Raw genomic sequence first — 21,358 nt, 5'->3', positions numbered from 1 at the left:
AAAAGAAAAAAAAGTTAAACTATTTCATATGCATTCTTTGCTTAGTAGTTACTTCACTGGGGTAAAGTAAGGCCTTCGCAACCTAACCCTACGGCTGGGATATTTTCGACTTTATTACAGTGTTACCTTTAATGTATATCATCGGAATCGCATGGCCCAAAGTGGTTTATACCACTTATATCACGGCTACCTGTCAATTGTGGGAAGAAAAATATTGAAAATAATTAAAGCACAATTAAGTTAAGACAAAACCAGAAACTTTTATTGTGTATATATCCGCAGTGTAATATAGTCCCAAATGTAGTTTTATTTAATTGTTTGCTTATTAAAAATAAATTGCACATGTTCGTTTATTGTGAATTTCGTATTGAAAGTGTCATCTCACTAGAAATTAGATGACTGAGCACAAACTGTGATGATGGGTGGAGTTTCAAATGACATTAAGGAAGTAAGGAGAGCAGCTGCGATGGAGACTGAAAACGTGTCTTGAAGTGAGTTTGTGAACTCGTTATATGCGAGACACATGTATTCTAGTACGTTTTTATCCATTTGGATCTCAAAAGATGTTTCTGTTAGTTGTCTGACACCCTCGCGTCCAAGTCGTGCCAGATTAAGTTGACGATCGAACCATACATTATGCACCAAGCCAACCGCGGTGTCAGGGGACATTGCCTCAGTTTCCTGCAGACGCTTCAAATCCAGGCCGGTAATTCGGGGGGGTGGTGTCTGGCCTTGTCTTTACCTGCTTTTGTGTGTGTGTGTGTGTGTGTGGTGTGTGTGTGTGTGTGTGTGGTGTGTGTGTAATATATATATATATATAATATATATATATTATATATATATATATATATATATATATTATATATATATCAGATTTATATATATATAACATAATTTTTTTTTTGTATTAACAATACATTACATCTTAAATCCTTTTATAACGATTCTCTAATTAATTTATGTCTAGTAGTCGCCTGAGAACAGCCCTAAGGTATTTACCCCTGTTTGTTTATTTTTGAAAGTCATGCTGGTTTGCTGCTCTGTTTATAGAGGTCTAGGGTTGCGCTGCAGAGAGTCAAATGCATGGGGGGCCAGACCAGCAGCAGACCCTTGTTCTGCTGACACAGCTGTACCAGGATAAAAAGACCAAGTTCTGTAGCCCAGGAGCATATAAGGTTGCGGTGAAGAAATCATAACAAAAGCAGGAAACAGATCAGCACACTCTGTATTTTACACCATCCCCCAAGAGACGTTTTTTTTTTTCCCAAATGCAGATGTTTGAAAAAAAGATATATATTTTGCAAATCACAGACTTCACTCCAGTTCTCTCACATTTCACCTCTCCAACAGAGACACATTGAAATCTATCGCAAAGATAAAACCTGAACCAAGACAGGCCACCTCCTGACAATCCCACTGAGCTTTCAAGACAAGATAGAACACCTCCTGACAACCCCAATGAGCTTTCAAGAAGATTCAATAAAATGAAGTGGTCTGCAGTATAAAGCAGAACTTAGATCTAAAATAATTAAAATTGAGGGAAAGCTCGAGTCAGAGCTTATCAACAGATTTAACAAGGGCTGTCTCGATGCTATGTGCAGCCAAAATCCACACTGAAACTTTTCATATACGTTACTAAGAGCTAGAAATTTGATTGGCAACAACTCCCTCTAGAACCTTAGCTAAAAATGGCACATTGGAGAGCTGCCTTTAATTATTAAGGAGGGTCCAAGTAAATGTTCTTGAACAATGGCTTTACCATGGCGACCTTAAGTGCTAAGGGAACTGTAAGTATTAATAACACAAAAAATATATTTTATTAGTTTAGTAGGAATGGGATCAAGAACACCTGTAGTGGGTCTACATATGCAGGACTGTCTCTGTCAGCTCTTGTAGGTGATCAATGAAAAAGCCTCCATAGCTGCCTTAACAGCTCTAATTCAATTATGGAGGAATCCTCCATAATAGAAGGAGACTGCAGAGTCTGATTTCTGATGTCCAGAAGTTTATTTTATCATTGTATCATATCATTGTAATTATATGCCAATGCTAATGATGGGAGTATTAGGGGCAGGATTTACTAATGTATCTAGGGAAGCAAAAAGAAATCTAGAATTATTTTTTACTGGTTTAGGTTAAATTAGAATAATATGATAATCTTGCCAATGGCAGCGTCTGTCTATATTTTACCTGATGTATCATTAAACCATCTTTTAAAAGACACTCAGAGTTTTATCTGGTGCTACAGTATCTAAAATCCTAGTCAAGTATGTGTTGCAGGTGTTAAGAAAAAAACCAAATCTAATGATAAAGACTGAACAAGGGCCGATGAACTCAATGCCTCAGAAAACCTTATAGCAGTTGAAGAATGAACTACCTAGGTTTTAATTGTAAGTTTCACACTCTTTTTAGTTAAGGCAGATTAACAACTAAACTATGAGAAATGACTAAATCCACAGTTATGCACAGGACCTTTAACATGCTGGAGCCTAGTAGCATAAAAAATTCCAGAGTTATAGTCATATTCAATGTCAACATGAAAGTTAAAATCACCCAATAAAAGAATACTATCGCAATTGACAGAAAATATAGATAAAAGATCACCAAATGTGGTCAAAAATAGCGAGTTAGGTGGACGATATATATAATTACAATATGAAAAGGTAATGTTTCAAAGTTAAGCATTCAAAAGATGAATAACCTTCAGCAATTTCCTGTGTGATTCTATGTTCAGAGCGGATCATAGTGGAAAGTCCACCTACCCACCCAGTAGAGCATGCTTTCTGTAAAAATGAATACTTTGGAGGAGAAGCCTTGATCAAGGAAACATTGTCATCAGTTCCAAGCCAAGTTTCAGTTAAAGAGAAAAAAATGTACGTTATAATTAGGCTTGCTACTATTCGATTTTTACCTATTTGCCAAATCAATATCAACGTTTATTTTAGAAAGAATTTACCTTTTTTTATTTCAAATAAACTGTAGATAACGCAGCATATAAAAGTGTATTACACAGACTTTTATAGCATACATTTACAAGTAAAAATAATATGCACAACAAAACATTAGATAGTTGAACAGAACTAACTTGCACTTATTATTCACAGTCTGAACTCCACCCCTCTTCTGTTTCAGCTGGACTCAGACTCAGTCACCGGAAGGTAAGGCAGACAGGCCCGTTTCGTCTTGCCGTGGAGACTTCAGCCATCGGTCAAGGTATTGTGTACAATATTCATCAAGTGTTTACCTCTTGCGTCCCATTTTCAAATCAAACTAGTAACTGTCACTGTATACCTATTGAAAAAGCTTACCCACACCTTAACCTGCTCATTTCAAAGTAGGTGCTTTGAATGACAGGCGCTGTAGCTGGCAAATGAAAGTACACAGTCGATGTAGGTCATGATGATCAACAGTCATTTAAGCGACTGAGAGCATTGTTGTGCTACTTCAGTCAAAGACATGTCAGAACAGGGTGAAATGACAGTGACAGCAAAACTACAGAACTAACAAACCACTGAGATGATTGACAGCGACCGCCATTCAGAGCGGAAAGGAGACGGGACAGACAGCAAGTATAAAAACTACACAAACTAGAGATGATTTGTAACACAATTTTTGTTATTTCCTAATTGCTTATGCCTCAAAAGTATAGAAAATGGTTATTATTCCCCACAAACTTTGCTTTTGTGACCAGGACCAGGATTTGCTTTTGTAAATTTACCTATTTCCAATGAGAAAACGGGCAAATTTGTGTCTTTTCGTTCACATAAAGTCAGAAAAAAACAACATATGAATCCAAATTAACATGTATTTATACTAAAGTAATACAAAAATGACTACAAAAGATTTAGAAGTGAGTAGTTTCTCGAGATTTACGATTCTACTGTAAATCACTTTCACGAATCAGCCCCCAAATGTAGTCTCCCATCATGTTCTCATTATACTGTCCTTGGTAGCGGCGTTCAAAGTCCAGTATATCCTGGTGGAAGCGCATGCCTTGCTCCTCCGAGTACGCTCCCATGTTCTCCTTGAAATTATCAAGATGAGCATCAAGGATATGGACTTTGAGGGACATCCTACAGCCCATTGTGCCGTAGTTCTTCACCAGAGTCTCAACCAGCTCCACATAGTTTTCGGCCTTGTGATTGCCCAGGAAGCCCCGAACCACTGCGACAAAGCTGTTCCAAGCCGCTTTCTCCTTACTAGTGAGCTTCTTGGGGAATTCATTGCACTCCAGGATCTTCTTTATCTATGGTCCGACGAAGACACCGGCTTTGACCTTTGCCTCAGACAGCTTAGGGAAGAAGTCTTGAAGGTACTTGAAGGCTGCCGACTCCTTATCTAGAGCTCTGACAAATTGTTTCATAAGGCCCAATTTGATGTGCAGTGGTGGCATCAGCACCTTCTGGGGGTCCACCAGTGGCTCCCACTTGACGTTGTTCCTCCCCACAGAGAGCTCTGTCCGCTGTGGCCAGTCCCGCCTGTGGTAGTGCGCCTTGGTGTCCCTGCTGTCCCAAAGGCAAAGATAGCAGGGAAACTTGGTAAAACCGCCTTGGAGACCCATCAGGAATGCCACCATTTTGAAGTCTCCTATGACCTCCCAGCCGTACTCATCATACTTCAAGGCATCCAGCAAGGTCTTGATGCTGTTGTAATCCTCTTTGAGGTGCACCGAGTGAGCCAGGGGAAGAGACGGGTACTTGTTACCATTATAGAGCAGCACGGCTCCTGGATGAGCTGTCAATGAAGAGGCGCCACTCATTCTGGTTACAGGCGATTCCGATTGCCTCAAACAGACTGGTCACATTGTGGCAGAAGCAGAGCCCATCTTGAAGGGTGAAGAAGCTGGAAAAAGGTTGGTGATGCTTCCTCTGATCTGCGACTTGCACACTTTCATCCAACAAGTTCCACTGCTTGAGCCTAGACGTCAAAAGCTCGGCATTGGACTTGGTGAGACCAAGATCTCTAATCAACTCGTTGAGGTCTTTTTGGTTGGGGTAGTATGGTTTCTCTCCTCAGCTCCACCTCTGAAATTGTCATCTGGATCTACAATGTCTTCTTCGCTCTCTGACTTGCTGCTCTCTTCTAAAGACGGCTGCTCTCTCTCCGGAGGAGTGGGTACGGGGAGCTCATGGCAGTGTGGCACTGGGGCAATGGATGAAGGAAGGTCCGGATACGTGATAGCAGGTGCATTCTTGCCAGTCCGACGTTTGGAAGGGTCCACCATGCAGAAGTAGCAGTTGCTTGAGTGGTCAGTGGGTTCCCGCCAAATTCTTGGGATAGCGAACTTCATGGCTCTCTTTTCCCCTCAGTACCATCCAACAAAAATACATTTATTTCACCCATGACTAATGTGTAAGAGATTCTCGCAACATTTTTCATATATATTTTTTCAATAACATTGAAAATTGTAAATTATATTACTGGAAAGTTCTAGAAGTTACTCCAAGTTTACTCAGCACTGAGTCTATCTGGAATGTTCTGGAAAATAGGTAAATTTCAAAATATCACTGTCCTGGTCACAAAAGCAAAGTTTGTGAGGAATAATAGCCATTTTCTATACTTTTGAGGCATAAGCAATTAGAAAATAACACCTACTACCCAGGAACCAAAAAAAGAAAAAAATTGTTACACAGTGTTATTTTTGGTAAGAAAATAAAAATCAGTGAGTGGTTTAACGACGTTTACCCTATATAAATTTATTTCAGTTGAACCCATATTTTTTTTGAAATTCGACGTTTAATGAGCTTTACTGATTAATATCAAAAAGTAGCAAGCCGAGTTATAATCCATAATGAAATCACTGATACGAGGAGCTTTATCACACAGAGATCTAATGCAAAATAAAGGCAGGTTGAAGACCATGTGATTAAGCAAAGGTAATAGGGATATGAAGAAGAGTACTGAAACACATGCTTCTGTGATTACTACATGATAAAGAGTAGTGGCACTGGTAAGATACTTAGCACATCTCTTCATTTTGCACACCTCTAACTCACTATAACCACAAAAATAAACACAAACAATATTACTATTAAATACATTATTTTATTAAAAATAATGTGCATGTGCCATTTCAATTCAGTTGTTGTTTTTGGTTTAGTAAGATTTTTTTTTTTTTATTTTTTTTACCTATGATATGAAAGTGTCAAAATGCTTGCCAGTTGCTGCAGTTGATCAAAGGGTCTTGCCATTTAAACTTTTATGACTCTTGAAGTCCAAAGTTAATTTACATTAAATAAACATAACACTGGATTTATCATTCTGTCTTTGTTAAACCCGTGCTAAGACTCCCCATCATTAGAACATAATTGGCCCTCATGGATTTTTCCTCAAAGTTTGTACAGAACAAAAAATAACAATGATAGTTGCTGCTTATAAAACAGTTTTAAACATGTCAAACATTAACAGGGTATAATTGAATACTCCCACTGTACAACAGTTGGGGCCATTTGACAAATTATGCATCTTCTGTACAGGTAATTTACAATTAAAACTCACAGGAAAATGCCTATAATGGGAGACTTAAATTATTGTCTGATTAATATGAAATATGACTTTCAGCAGCTGTTTTTAGTTTGGTCCATTAGGTTTTACTTACAGCTGCCAGGTTATTAGCCATTCACCTCTTCCAAAGAGTGTAGTCAGGCTTTCCTTGTAAAAGCTCATTTGTGCTGACAACCTCATGTCAGCTTTCCAAGAAGTGTACAGTGTAAGTTTTCTTCAAGAAAATAGGTAAGACAGACTCCAACAACACAATGAAAGTGGCTCCACTCCTTGGGGCTATGGGATGGGAGTCACTTTACAAATTGTTGCTGTAATTCTGCAGTTGTATTTTCAGCTACCTTAACAAAGTCTTTATGAACATATTCTTTTACTCCCCTGGGTGTATGAGAGGAAAGGAACTGACTGTCTGCTCATGACTTGTTGCAGACATCAGGATTAACCCACTACTGTAACATGACGTGCACAGAGGTATCAGGAGTGAGTGTCCAAGAAAGCATACGGAAAGCAGGAACAAGACTTGGTTGACTACGCACTTACTGCAGGACAAATGTTGAAACAAAGTGCACAACACAACCATCTTGACAGAGGGAGCATGTCTTTAATCACACATGAGCTTTATTGTTACTCACCAAATCTCTTGTATCCAAAGGACTGCACCTCTTCCTCCTCAGCGAAATCGTCTGTAAAAACAGTTACCAACACACTTGAAACAGTTCAGCAGACTGTGCCTGTAATGTAGCAGTTTGACATTTGCAGAATTAAAAAGTATTGTGAAAAAAACAAAATTGTCTTTTTTATTTACTTGTGTGTGAGTTCTTGAATCTTGAGTCCTGGAAACTAAGGAAGTAATAACCAGGACAGTCAAGAGTATATAGTGAGGACACCCTTATAAATGTTTACCACTGATAATTTGCATAGTAGTTTTGTATTATTTCCATGCTTTTCATAACCTGTTGTGAATGCATTTACCATTGTTTACCATGTTTTTTTTGTATGCTTTACCGTATCTCTCTAGGCTTTATAATGCTTACCTAGGCTTTATTACATTTTGCTATGCTATTACTATGATAGCCTTTTGAAAAAGCAGGGATCTATTTAATCAAACCAAGGCATTGTCTTTGTGTACCACAAATACTTGGTTGAATCATTTTTTATTACGCATTTAGTTGCTAAATAGGTCAATTTATAGGAAATACAATGATTCGAAACACTTTGACTAAAAAACTTTGAGAGAGTCTTATGCATTAAAAACTTTATAACAAGTATTACACTTAGAACATCATCAAAAGCAGAAACAATAATAGATAATCATACAGAAAACACATATGATAGCTTTGGAGAGAACTGGATATTAAACAGGAAATTGAATATTAAAAATAGTTGATATAACGCATCCCCGTAACATATTTGGTTACGATTCCTCCATAATTATTGCACTGTGGCCATCTCATTATCATAACCTCTGACAAGACCATTTAAATCTGTAAATTTCAAACTTTTCAGAAGAATTAAATGCTTTCTATGTGCTTAGAAAACACATTTCCTCAACATTCAACATCTGCAGAATGATAAACCTGAGTCTTTATTATATGAAAGGGGCTTTTCTGCCATTGTTGGCAGGCAAAGCGAATAACCTCTACAAGTCCGGAAATAATCAATAGTTTTTACAAACAGTAACTGACACTGCTTCCTTTTGAGCTGAGAAACGGAACAAAAAAAAAAAAAAAAAAAGATTATTAATTATTGCAGTGGTGCACAATGGGTCACATTTGTTTGTTTTATTCTAAAAGGAATACTGATACCAAACTGTTAGTGTTTTAAAACTGATAAAAAGAAATCTAGGGTTCTATTGGCCCATAAATCGGGTTTTAAAACATGTTCCATTTGCTTTTCCTTTAAGAACAAATAGTCTTAACCCTTTAAGGACCGTGATCATGAAAACACGATCATACTGAAGTCCTTCTGGGCCTGCGATCAAGTCAACACAATAAAAAACGCACTTCAATTTACTGACTTACTGGGCCACCATACTTTGCCGTACAGGTTGGAAACGCACATCATTGGATAGGAGAGGGAAGATGTATGCAGTACAATATATTGGTGACAGAGTTGGCGATCTTTACCAAGTCCATGGCAAGCTTAACCAGCATGGCTATCATAGCATACTTCAGAGGCATGGCATTCCATCAGGATTACGGCTATTTGGTCAGTCCTTCATTCTTCAGCAAGATAATGACCCGAAACACACCTCAGAGTTGTGAACTGGCGAAGAAGGAAAGTGAAGGACAACTCAATCTAATGATCTGGCCTGCCTAGTCCCCAGATCTCAATCCCATAGAACTTGTATGGGACACACTGGACAGAATAGTCAAAGCAAAGCTACCCACAAGTGATCTACATCTCTGGGAATTGCTGAGGAAGAGCTGGGAAGACATGTCGGGTGATTTCTTGCAGAAACTTGTTAACCGAATGCCTCGTGTTTGTGAGGCTGTTATTACGGCAAAGGGTGGCTATTTTGAGGAATCCAAGATTTACAGACAAATTTCAATTTTCTTGAACACTGCTTTGATACTCCTTATGTTTTTTTTTTTTTTTGTATATTGTAACATGTTTTCATTTTCAAGTATTTACAGAAACGTATACGACGTAAAACGTTGTCAATTATGTAAAAAAACTATTTTCCAGCAAGTGTACTCAAACTTTTCACTGGTACTGTATCTATCTGTCTATCTATCTGTCTATCTATCTATCTATCTATCTATCTATCTATCTATCTATCTATCTATCTATATATATATATATATATATATATATATATATATATATATATATATATATATATATATATATAGATAGATAGATAGATAGATAGATACATAGATAGACAGATGGGCTTTAGTGAGTACAGGATAATAATTCCATCTAGGGTTTCTGTGACATCATAAATTACAAGACCAAGGAGGAATTACTGTGGTACAATGCCTTTTTTTTCGAATGGCTCAGGGTACAAATACAGCCTTCATCCATGTATTATATATGGCCATTAGTTGATTAATCGGTAGATTCATCCCTGCACATTTTTAACAAAACAGTAGCTGTCCTGCATAGTAATACATACAAAAAGCAATAGAATCTAACATAAAATAAGCCCAATGGGAATTTGGTAGTTTTAAAGGGTTTTTATTTTAGTAAATGTAATACATTTTCACAGAATAACATCAATCCATAAGAGTTTAATAGCAAAATATAATGCACAAGAACTGATAATTGTTTTTTTGTTGTTGTAGTGATAGCTTTCTGCATGAGGAACTAATTATGTTATTAATTATAAGTTTGATATTGTGTGTTGTTTATATTGTGAGTTGTTTTTAATCATTATGTTTAAATTGTGTGTGAATGTGTTGTTTATAGTCGTTTTAATGTGCTTACTAATTCAGTTGCTTTAATATGCTTTTATATTAAGTTTCTATACAGTATTGTGTAAGTTTCGAGTTCTTTTATTTCCCATCGGCAAAACCAGCTACGTGTAGTTTTGCATAGCCTAACACGACTCAGTCACAGATAGCTGCCTGACCTAAACGTCAAAAGGCAGGAGACTAGTAGAGATAGTGTCAGATGGGTGAGGGGAACTTAAAGACAAGATGGATGTGTCCTGCTAGGTACAACATGGTATGCAACCCACCCCCCCCACCCCCCTTTTTCCCCTGCAATGATAGAGTGGAAACCCCTATCATTGCAGTAAGAGAAATGGGAGTGGAGACAACAATTGTTTACATAGGTATAAATATCAAACATTGTACAGTTTTGTCAGTCTTTTCATCTCTTTCGAATTGACCCCAAAATGTATGCACTGAGCTGTACTGAGACCTTGTCCGAAGTCAGTTTAAATCTTATGCTTATATGATTGTATTGGAGGTATACCTTTCTTGTATGTAAAGTGTTTTCAATCAAAAAACATTTGTCAACTTAATATTTTCACTACTTTGTCTTTCACACTAACATATATAACACTTATGGCTCTTTATGAACAACCTTCAATGTTTTTACATTATATTTAGGGCTTCTGGGTTTTTTGCATTTAAAAAAAAAAAAAAAAAAAACTTTTCAGGACCATAAAACAGGTAAACATCAGTTAAAACAACTCTCCTACACATGTTCTACAATATAAACTAGTAAAAAATATGTATACATAAACAACTTGAACAGTAATGTAATATTAACAGTACTAACCAGTAAAAGGCACTTACTCACCTGAAACCATGCCAGGCCAAATAAAGAAATCATGGAAAATAAATGTTTCACTGTACAGTCAACTCTGTCGAAATGAACTTTGTACATCCAACTTAAATATAAAAACTCCCTTTTCACCAACACAATTTTAAAATGAATAAAGTCTGCTTTGATTGTAATAAATGCAGACATATTATTCCAAGCTAGTAGCAGACATTGAACATCGTTCTGGACTTCGTAGAAAATGTAAGAAGTGTGTGCGTGTAACAAAATCAAACCAGATATGAACTGACGCGGGAAGCTTTTCTCAGAATGGGATTAATCTGTTAGTCGGAGCAGCCCTAATATATATATATGGACTAGAGAAGAGGGCTATATTAGAAAATTATTGCCCTGAGGGAGGACTATTGTTACCAACAGGGGGATATAGTGCCCGCAGCTGGTAACAATAGACTCCGAGGGGCATTTAATTTTCCATATGGCTGAGTCTGCAGTACATATTTAATGTAAGAATCAGTCAACAAAACAGATGAGGCAAGGTTGGATAGTAAATACAACTTTATATATTTTGTTTAAATATAGCTGATACAGCATGAGTAAATAAATAAATAACATAAATTAAGTAACAAAAAATGTTTTTGAAGTTTATACCTTATAGTTAGCAAAGTTTTTTCTCAGTCTCCGTCTGGTTTGCTGACTGCTGCATGACCCGGTTTATATCCCGCCCGTCATATCTGTTTTCATCAAGTTGAATTTCAGAAAAAAAAGTCAGAAAACAGTGACAATGGTGTTTTCATCACAATTTTAGTGTTTGGAGCATCTTTCTTTTATTGTATTTTGTAAATAGTTTTTTTGTTAACCCATAGAATTGGTGTTCAGCCATTTTCTCTTGTGAAGAGTACAGGGGAATAAGGCGTTCCTTTGAAAGGGGCAGGACTGACAGTGATGTAACCCAATTGCATGGCAGATGGAGACTATTGACCCGTGGTGTAAGGATGTTTGGGTAATAGTTCAATCTAATTGTCCTCCTATTATGAGGTTTTAACCAATCACAGGCCAGGATTACTCAACCACTGATTCATATATATATATATATATATATATATATATATATATATATATATATATATATATATATATATAGTATATCTTAAATGTTTAGTGGTATATCGATACCTACGGTATATCATGATACCAAAATCATACGATACTTAATATTGGGGTAAAATAAAAATATCAAAGTAGCAATAATTGCTTTAAAAACAATATGCTTAGCGGAACTGACCAACTACCATGCGCATTCTGGAAAGTGAAAAACAAAGGAGGAAATGCCACTAATTTATTGAAACATCTTTCAGATCGCTACCTCAATCTCTTTACTTTTACTGTAGTTTCTTCCGTTCTTTTAGTTTAGGTAAGTGAATCCCAGTGCATTATTACTTATACAAAAGTCACAGCAAAGGCAACAATTAAAACCGGAATGCGCTAGAAGATGATCAAAAGGGAATTCATTGATGCTTCTTTATTCTGTCATTACAGTGCAAGTGATTGAAACTGCAAAAATATAATTTGCCGACGCGTCATTAAAACTCTACCGCATGTCAAAATGTTAGCAATGTTTTTATATTCTTTGGACTTTGTGTTAATCCGTATTTTATGTGCATGTAATGTAATAGCTGTGAAAATCTTGTGTTTTGAATTGCATACATGAGCGGTGGAAAGACCAGAATGAATACTAGGGCTGGACGATAGTGGTTTTTTACTATCGATGCATCATTTTCATAAAGACCTGATGCATTGATACATCGTTTTTATTAAAAAAAAAAAAAAAAAAGTGTAAATAATAGTACATATATTTGCATCAAACCTAATCACGAAAAGTAAACATTTCTCCAGCTGAACTTAAAACTACACATTTCTAATTATTTATGTCTAGTCACACTGTTGGCGAGGTTCCCCACAAAAAGTTAATAAAACATTAAAATATCACTGTCTCACCTTAAGATGACTTAACAGCAACAGGATTAGAGAAAAAAAACTCTAACGACGAAATCACGAATGACTATTTACAAGACCAACGTTAAACAAAGTCTGCTGTCTCCAGAGCTTATTTTCTGTTTTTATTCAGAAATATTATGACATCCGAGTTTGTACACAAGCATCCCTGCTTTGCTGAATACATTATCGCTCGGGTCTGATGTTGCAGAGATACTTAACATGCTCTTTGCCAAGGCAGTTAGGTTAGGAAAGTGGGTCTGGTTATTTTTTCCACTAAATCAGAGGAACTTCGCTGATGTTTAATGGAGTTTCAGAAGCACAAATCGTCATCCCTTATTGGATTAAGGTTTCCTTAGAAGTAGTGTGTGTTTGTTGCCATTTTCTTACTCTATGTATGATTTTAAAGCATATCTGTATGGTATATATGGTCGAAAAACTGTACCTGCTCTAGCTACAAACCATCTGCGACATCTGTCCCTCTGTCCTTTTTTTCTTTTACCGTTTTCTTTCCAACTCGAATTTAACAATACTGCCTGAACCAGTATTGTTAAATACCAGAATGCCATATTACACAAAATATATTCTGTAGGCATTACTAAAATAACGGTACAGGATGAGCCCTCCTTGTATATGAGACTTTTTCTTTTGTGAGCCTCGGAATATCGTTTTTTTAACAATGCCTAGACTCTAAGAAGTAAAGGCTCTCGTTAGAACCTTGCTTTGCCACTGCGGGGAGACCCTTTTTCAGGTGCTTCTAAGAACCTTTTTTTACATGGATTCTATATTCTTTATTTGCAGACTGTTTTGTCATATAAGCTAGGAAACATTCATTGAAAATTGGAGTTTGCAAAACAATACTGTACCCGTATTATAAACCGAAATTTACAAACTGACTTGATCAGAAGGGTTAAAAAATTATCTCTTTGCAAAATGTTATTTAATGTTTCTTTGTCCTTGAAAACTATGTCATCTCCTTGCTCCAATGTTTCTTTGTCCTTGAAAACAATGTCTCCTTCTTGCTGCAGACAAGACTCCCACGTCACCTCGCCTTTTATATAGCCTACTGCCTGGTGCGGCAAATTAAAATAATCACGCAAAAACGACGCCGGCATTTACCGGCAGATTTAATAAATTAGACAGAATATTTAATAGACCTCACTTGCAAAATCCTCTCCCAATTTTAGCAGTTTCATTCAGAAACGCCCCTGAATTGCATATACATTGCATGTACATTGCATGTGTTTTACAAATCCCATCCAAGAATTCAGAACCCTCAGTGTCTGTTTTAAGGTCGTAAAACATGCGCAATCCATTTATAAATCTGGGCCTGAAAGTTGCTGAATGCAAAGTTCCTGTTTCTTTTGTTTAAAAAAACGTATTTTCTTCACATTGTGAATGCTTTGTTGATAAATGGCATCTTAATGTTGCAGGTTTAAAGTTTGGTTTCACAAAACCTCCTGACAAATAATGCACTGGGGATTTGGGTCGTCCTCAGATCCAGTATCACCAACTTCTTTCAATGTACAAAAAACACATCGGAATACGAAGACGAGGCAGGTAGTAAGCAATCCGAAAAATAAAAAAATTGAATGGAAAGTGTTTCCAGAAGTACTGTTAACTGAATCTCCTTTCGGCATATAGTCTTGTGAGATTAAATCTGGCTGAATAAACCCATATAATAACATGGAGCTGAACTAGATCATTCACTCTACATTCAGTTCACAAGTCAAGCAACAAATATAAACTATTTTTGTTTTGCATTAACTTCTATTATTCTATGCAGCTAACCTCCCTAAAAATGTATAATATGGAAACACTGTAATAGGGATATTCCTATCCCTGTCAATGCTGTAGCACATATTTGGGGATCTGATTTTCGTTTTTAACAGATAAAAATCGATAAAACACCCCAATACAAAAAAATGTGTATATAGCCAATAAAAACCAGAAAAAACTGGAAATGGTTACTCAATTCACGTTGACCACCCCATACTGTTGATCCAGGACAGCAGCCAGTGCCACTACATTGGTCCTGTCATGCGGGAGGAGGGTGAGCACACAGTTGTAACGAGCTGAACCCCCTTCTCATGCCCCGTCCACACATTAGCCTCTCCGATAGCCTCAAACACACAGTAGAATGCCTCCCAGCTGCTCTTGCAATCAAATTTCCCAAATTTCACTCGGGGCGGCCCATGGAAGCCACCAGGCTGCAGCTGAGGGACTGTAGTGCCCCACGTCGGGGCCTGTGACTGCACCACCTCTCTCGCTATGGCCAGAGGCCTCTCCGAGCCTTCCTTGGTGGCTGAGCCGGTGTCGACACCCCATAGGTCGGCATCGCCCAGTCGACAGGGTCGTGGCTGGGCCGGGATGGAATGGCCTGCGGTTGTCCCCACTGCTGGCAGAATCCCCCGGCTATCGCCAGGCCTGTCGTCATTGTTGACATCTCTCAGGTCGGCCTCGCTCGTCACGCCTCATGCCTCCACATCACATTCTCACTATCTAGGTAATCTTCTCCCTTCCCGGCTACTCTTACTGCCGCGGCCCATCTTACCCCGTCCCCAACTCACCTCCCAGGCCTCCCATGGCCACCTCCAGCTCAACTTCTTTCACTGCCAGAGAGGACATAATCACTTGCAATACCAATCGGGCCTCTGCACCCTGAGCCAAAATGGCTGCCCTTACCTCCCTCTGTTGTTCCTTATTGAAGCACAAGTCTGAGTAGCTGCACTTGAGAACTGCAGTTGCTCAGGAAGCTGTGGGAACGGTGAGACTTGTCAGCCATTTTGCAAGTTCCCGCGGTCACCCTGATGCGCCTGCCATTTTGTGTGCTCCCGTCTGCACACGGCTGCCCTCAGTTACCTCCCTCCTCATCACCTTGAGCCAGTCCGGCGCGCATTTACCTCCACTGCTCCTCAGCGCGACTGTATCTCCATCCGACTATATAACCCCACGACTAACACTAATGTAGCGTTCTCTCAGGTTAGGATCTTGATGAAATCAGACTGATACAGATCACTAGGGGAAAAGGGAATCAGTCCATATTTATTGTGAATAAATAGTGGGGGAAAGAGCATGGGGTAAACAGAAGGATGGGGGAAGGATCACAACACACACACACACACACACACACACACACACACACACACGTTACAAAAGCCACTCCAACAGAGTCTTTCTCTCTGACTCCAATCCAGTCTCCCTTCTCTCTCTCTCAGTTGTCCTTTTTCCTTGTCTGACCGTCCATCTTCTCCCTCTCTCTCTCTCTCTCTCTCTCTCTCTCTCTCTCTCGCTTCCCTCAGCGGAGACACCAGTGGGGTCACACAGCAGCTAATGTTGTTATTTTGTTCTTTCTCTTCTTGTTGGCCTATCCTTACTGGTCAGTTCGTCTGTCGTCTCCTTATGGCGCTTTACACAGCCTGCAGCTCTTATATAGGGTCCTGCCCCCTCTTGCTCCCAAGAATCCGGTTGGCGCAGACCTCCATGTAGCGCTCGCCTCCCGCCCAGTCAGCGCTCCCGCCAGCTGTCAGTCACAAGATCCTTAGAGGATCTTAAAGTGGCTGCCACTTCTCCTGAGGTTGTGGCACTATAAATTTATATAAACACACTCATAACAAAAGAAAACAGATAAAGTTGAAAAATGCAAACTAAGATAAAGTTGAAAAAAGCTGCAACTATATATATATATATATATATTCTCTATATATATATATTATATATATAAGTATTATATATATATATATATATAAAGCTGTTCTGGGATTTTGGGAACCCTTTGCTGAACACCTGGAGTTTACTTAGGGGCCACTGTTCTAAACCATGGTATGTGTGTTTGTTTTTTAACAAAAAGGCTTTAAGGCTTTAAATTCATAAAATCACTCAGGTGAAAGAGGATGTCTTGAGCCACTTTTCCCATATTAAAAAAATAATCAACAAAACTTTCAGGGAGTCTTGTTGGGTCCTTCAGCTAACAGAATTTCTTGAACCTCAACATCTACTGATATAATTAAAAAAAAAGTTAATCATAAAATGTATTGGGAGTGCAGGGGGGAAAAAATCTTTCATAACCAAAAGTACCTGATTGTTTTATTGGAGTGGAAAATCAGTAAAAGTATTTGTTATAATTACTGAAGTACGGTATAATATTCTCTAAAGTGTCTTGAACCAAAAAATATAATTTTCAAGTCTCTACTGCTAAAAAAAATATTTTTGATTAATTTAAAATATAGAAAGGCAAAGCCTTTTCTGATAAAATGATTGTAATTTGCCCAAGCATCATTATTTTTCAACACAGCTTTCAGGAAGTAAAGTCCCTCCAGTCATATAATAAAGTGTTTTTTATACAAACATCTCTTTGAAAACACTTAATGGAATACATAATAATATAAAACATGTAACACATAATAAATACTAAACATTGCGTCAAATCTTTTTTTTTATGACTTCTGAAGTACTTTATAATGTTCTACAGTGTTCTGGAAAAAAGGACACCAACTCCAAGGTGCTACTATAAAAAATAGTAATGTGATAGTAGTAATAGTAATTTTTTGAGGAAGATAGTCAAATACAGCCAAAAAAAACTGGTCCTGGGGAAGCAGCCCACTGAACAATGTTTGATCTTTAAAGGGTTAACACAGCTGCCTTGTTGGGAACCGGAGAAAATCCATAAATAAAAGTGTCAACCAAAGTCTGTTTCAGATTTTATTGAAACTGAACTGCACTTAATTCAGATAATATTGAGATTATGGTTTGCCTCCCCTCTCAAACACCACTTGCCTGAAGTGAAAACAGTTCGGAGACGTGGGATGGGCACAGCTCTACCAACAAGCCAACCAATGTTATGACAGTCAACTGAAATATCTTTGAAAAATCTAAAGATTTCATACTTGCTTAAATAGAATTGGAGAACATTTTATAACAGTAGGATGCAGCTGAAATTAAAAAAAAAAAAAAAAAAAAAAAAAAGATTACTTCATCCGTTGTCCTCTGTTTTTGCTCCTTAATAGACCCTTGAGGATTTTGTTGACCTAATCATCACATTATTATTATTTCATGTGAAATGTTTTTGTTGTTGTTTTGGCCTAGGAACAAAATGAAGTATTTTATGATTATTTGTTTATTTATTTAAACATATTTTATTACTAGATTACATTTTTATAGCTCAGTCCTGTCAGCAGGACTAATTGTTGTACATATATTGATTTTGGTTAACAGAGCTTATAAAATTGCACCCTACCTGTGAAACTTAAATTCTTTACCGGCTGCAGAAATGGACACCTGATCTATGATGTACAGCTAAACTATCTCCTGATTGTTGGAAATCAATGATGTATACCGTACAGATGCATTCCTATAGAAACAAACTTAACTAATTTGTAAGTTTATGCATCAAAAGAGAAGTTTTTCAGCAACAATAATGGTGCGGTCTTCTTAAACTGCGTGCTAGCCAAAGTAACTTCTATTGTTTTATATTGTGGAGAGCACATATCGACACAGCACACAATATTACTAGGGCTTTGAAAAGACAAAACATTTGCGTATGAAAAGAAATAGTTGTAGTAGTTCATGTATAGTTGTGCAACAGACCACACAAAATGACGTGATACAGTTTTGGAACCTGATGGCACTGTATTAAAGTTGGCCCATAAATTACTGCATACATATTTAAAAAACGTTAACAACACAATTTGGTGTTTGTTTTTGTTTTAGAAACCTGAACAAACTAAAACATTCTGCAACCTACTATACATTTTCCTACAATTATATTGCAGCTGTTATCTAAGAATGTTTAGATTTTTAACACAAATCTATTTTCTATGTTCATTAACCACAGTCTACCACAGGAGTTAATTAAAGACTACAGTAGAGTAATCTCTTTGAAAATATATACCCCATGCGTAGTACGGTAGAAGAATTAAGTCGAGTTTTAAAATAAACATATATAACACAATTTACCTTTAACACGTGTTTATTATTGTAAAAACATGATTTATGTGGAAATATAAAGTTATATACAAGTATATTCAATGTAAATGTAAGAAGCTCGTATTATTAGTTTCCAATAATTACTACATTTTAACTACACTTCGCCCAGCAACACGTACATACAATTTATGTTTTATGATCGAGTTGCCAAATGTCCTAAAATAACAAAACCTATATCTGGGAGTAACCCTGCTGTACAGTGAAAGATGCCAAACCATTTCACAACCCAGTTTTACTTCCACTGGTACATAATCGCAACCAGATGTGCGGCCCTTCTGGCAAAAGAAAAACTTGAACAATTTAAGCAAAAAAAAAAAAAAAAACATAAAAAACTTTTAATTTTTTTTTTTTATGTTGCAAAAAAACCCCCAAAACCCTGCTATTATATTGCTATAAGTACCGCATAGTCCGTTATTCGTTGTTTGTTTTACAATCACTACTGTACATCAAACTGCACATATTAGATTAGAAAAAAAAAAATTGAACATACCTTTCATTGTGGCAAAAGTGTAAACTTCACGCAAAAATGCCAATTAAATCTGTATATTCTATGTTTCTTCTAATGCATTTACTTGTTGAAGCTTCAGGTCAGCAGGAGTAACGTTAACAAAATGTTCGGCAGGTACCGTACAGCAAAGTAAATTTAAAGTTTCAGCACAGGCATCCTATCGGTCAAAAACTCCATCCACAAGGCAGATTGTAGCAGACCTTTCTCTTCCAGCTTTTTTTTTTTTTTTATCAGTAAAACAAGAAGTTGCTGTATTAAAGTACAGGAATATAGATGTTTCCCATCGACTTTCAATGGGTTGAATCAGAAAGCCACAAAAATGTCAAATGAGAAAGGAAGTCCGGAGTCTTCAGACTCTCTGTCAAACCACGTGTATTCTACATCTGTCTGATCCCTCTGGTCTCCGTTTCTTAAAGGGGAAAAGGTGAAGTGCTCCACAAAGTGGACGTGAAGAATTTGTGAGCCCGGAGATGAGAAAGATTAGATTACTACTGTCATGGTGAAACATGCCTTTAGGAAAGAAATCTGGGACTCATTAAAGTCTTAAAAGTAAAAACGTCACAGAACCACATCCAGGCTGCAAAATCACACGACAGTAAATCTTTTTTTTTTTTTTTTCCCTTATTTTTTGACACAAGCTACAGTCCATACTTCAGTAGGTAGTCAGCCACCTAACTGGATACAAAATAAATGTATATTAAACCTTTTCTGTAAAGTACATTCTTAATACAATTTCAAAACAGCACTGGTTTATAAAATAGAGTACATTGCAAAATAATAATATCAATAAAATTAATAATGTTTGTGTTTTGGTTTGATATTATTCGTATATAATGATATATTATTCCTGTTATGCAATGGTAACCTGTATTTCCTTATTTTTATTTGTGTTGTGTCTGCATTCACTTTTAGGATAAGTTAAATCCGTTAATTAACACAGCAACATATACACCCACTGTGCATTCCCTGGACCACTGTCTGTAAGGATGTCAAAAGTAAAAAAAAACCTTAATCACCAAATTCTCTACTGTAGTTTCAATAACTTCACTAAAGCTTTTTTCCTGCTATTTACAACCATTCATTTATTATGCCATTAGATTACAAAACGAGTTTACTACATTACAGCTTGTATTTATTTATTTATTTTTTTACCTGAGGTCAACCTGTTTGGAACCCACTATTAGCACTTAAAAAAAAAACACACTGTAACACTGTAAGCCCTAATCTAAATTGTTCTTTTTCATTTCAATCTTATTTTTTCCTCATTAGTATTCCATTGTTGCTTTTCGTTATTTCAGATATAAAAAAAAATACATAGAATGTTGTTGCTTCCGCAGCTCACTGAGGACTGCGTCTCACAGTTTGATTTACATCACTGGCAAGCAGGCATTCCTAAATCATAATACCTGGGCACTGGTGTTATTTTTCCTATGCACATTGACAATACTGGTAAGTTACAAAAAGTGATGACACAAAAAATGTATCTGACTACTACTAAAAACTGAAACTTTTGACATCCAAGCAAAAAAAATTACATTGAAAAAATAGTAGTAGTCTTTGTTTAGTGTAATTGGCCCATTTCCTGGCAGTGAAAGGACCATTTAACTGGACTTACTTTATTTTGGGGCTCTGAGACATTCACGTTGAAATTAATGAAGATATTAATTACTATAACTATTATATGATTTATTTTTTTTGCCAGCCTTTAGACAAATTTTCATCCAGCCATTAGCTTTTTTTTCTAATTTAAAGACGCACTCTCTGCTTTTAATTTAGCAAATATGGATACACTTTTTAATATCCAGGTACATTGACTATGTGCAGGTAGCATTTAATGCATTTGCAAACAATTCTCAATTGATGATAGCCTATTTGCTGTAAAAGCATTCCTGCTATTAGTATACCTGTCAAAAGGTACCTGTCAAAATGAAGTTCTCAAGTTCTCTGGGACCATCCTTTAATGCACTTCAGTAGAACTTGTCACCAATGAAACTCTGCAATTTTACATACAAAACCAGTTTAATTTCTGATTTTAATCACTTTGATGAACTCGAGGGCCACAGTGTAAATCTACATTTGTAAACTACATCCCTGCATATGGTCCTCCCCAGATAAACCAGCAGCTTGGAAAAATTG

The 21,358-nt window shown here is 36.9% G+C and overlaps 1 protein-coding gene and 1 long non-coding RNA gene across 2 annotated transcripts in view; one reads left to right on the top strand and one right to left on the bottom strand.

Moving 5' to 3' along the window:
- LOC121314500 (collectin-12-like) overlaps positions 1 to 19,697 on the bottom strand; it is a 90,814-nt gene extending 71,117 nt beyond the window's left edge. The window contains exons 1-2 of the mRNA XM_041247859.1: positions 19,205 to 19,697; positions 7,134 to 7,184 (exon numbers count right to left, since the gene is read on the bottom strand). Coding sequence (XP_041103793.1) covers positions 7,134 to 7,184; positions 19,205 to 19,211 — 58 coding nt within the window. The 5' untranslated portion in view covers positions 19,212 to 19,697. The remainder of the gene's footprint in view (positions 1 to 7,133; positions 7,185 to 19,204) is intronic.
- On the top strand, positions 1,348 to 7,126 carry LOC121314501. Its single transcript, XR_005950111.1, has 3 exons — positions 1,348 to 1,787; positions 3,133 to 3,213; positions 6,931 to 7,126. It is a non-coding gene; the product is annotated as an uncharacterized LOC121314501 (long non-coding RNA).
- Positions 19,698 to 21,358: the final 1,661 nt, after the last annotated feature.

The sequence above is a fragment of the Polyodon spathula genome, chromosome 4 (assembly GCF_017654505.1).
Source record: "Polyodon spathula isolate WHYD16114869_AA chromosome 4, ASM1765450v1, whole genome shotgun sequence".
Classification (NCBI taxonomy): domain Eukaryota; kingdom Metazoa; phylum Chordata; class Actinopteri; order Acipenseriformes; family Polyodontidae; genus Polyodon; species Polyodon spathula.
Note: the sequence above shows the minus strand (reverse complement) of the source record. Positions and strands in the feature narration are given on the sequence as shown.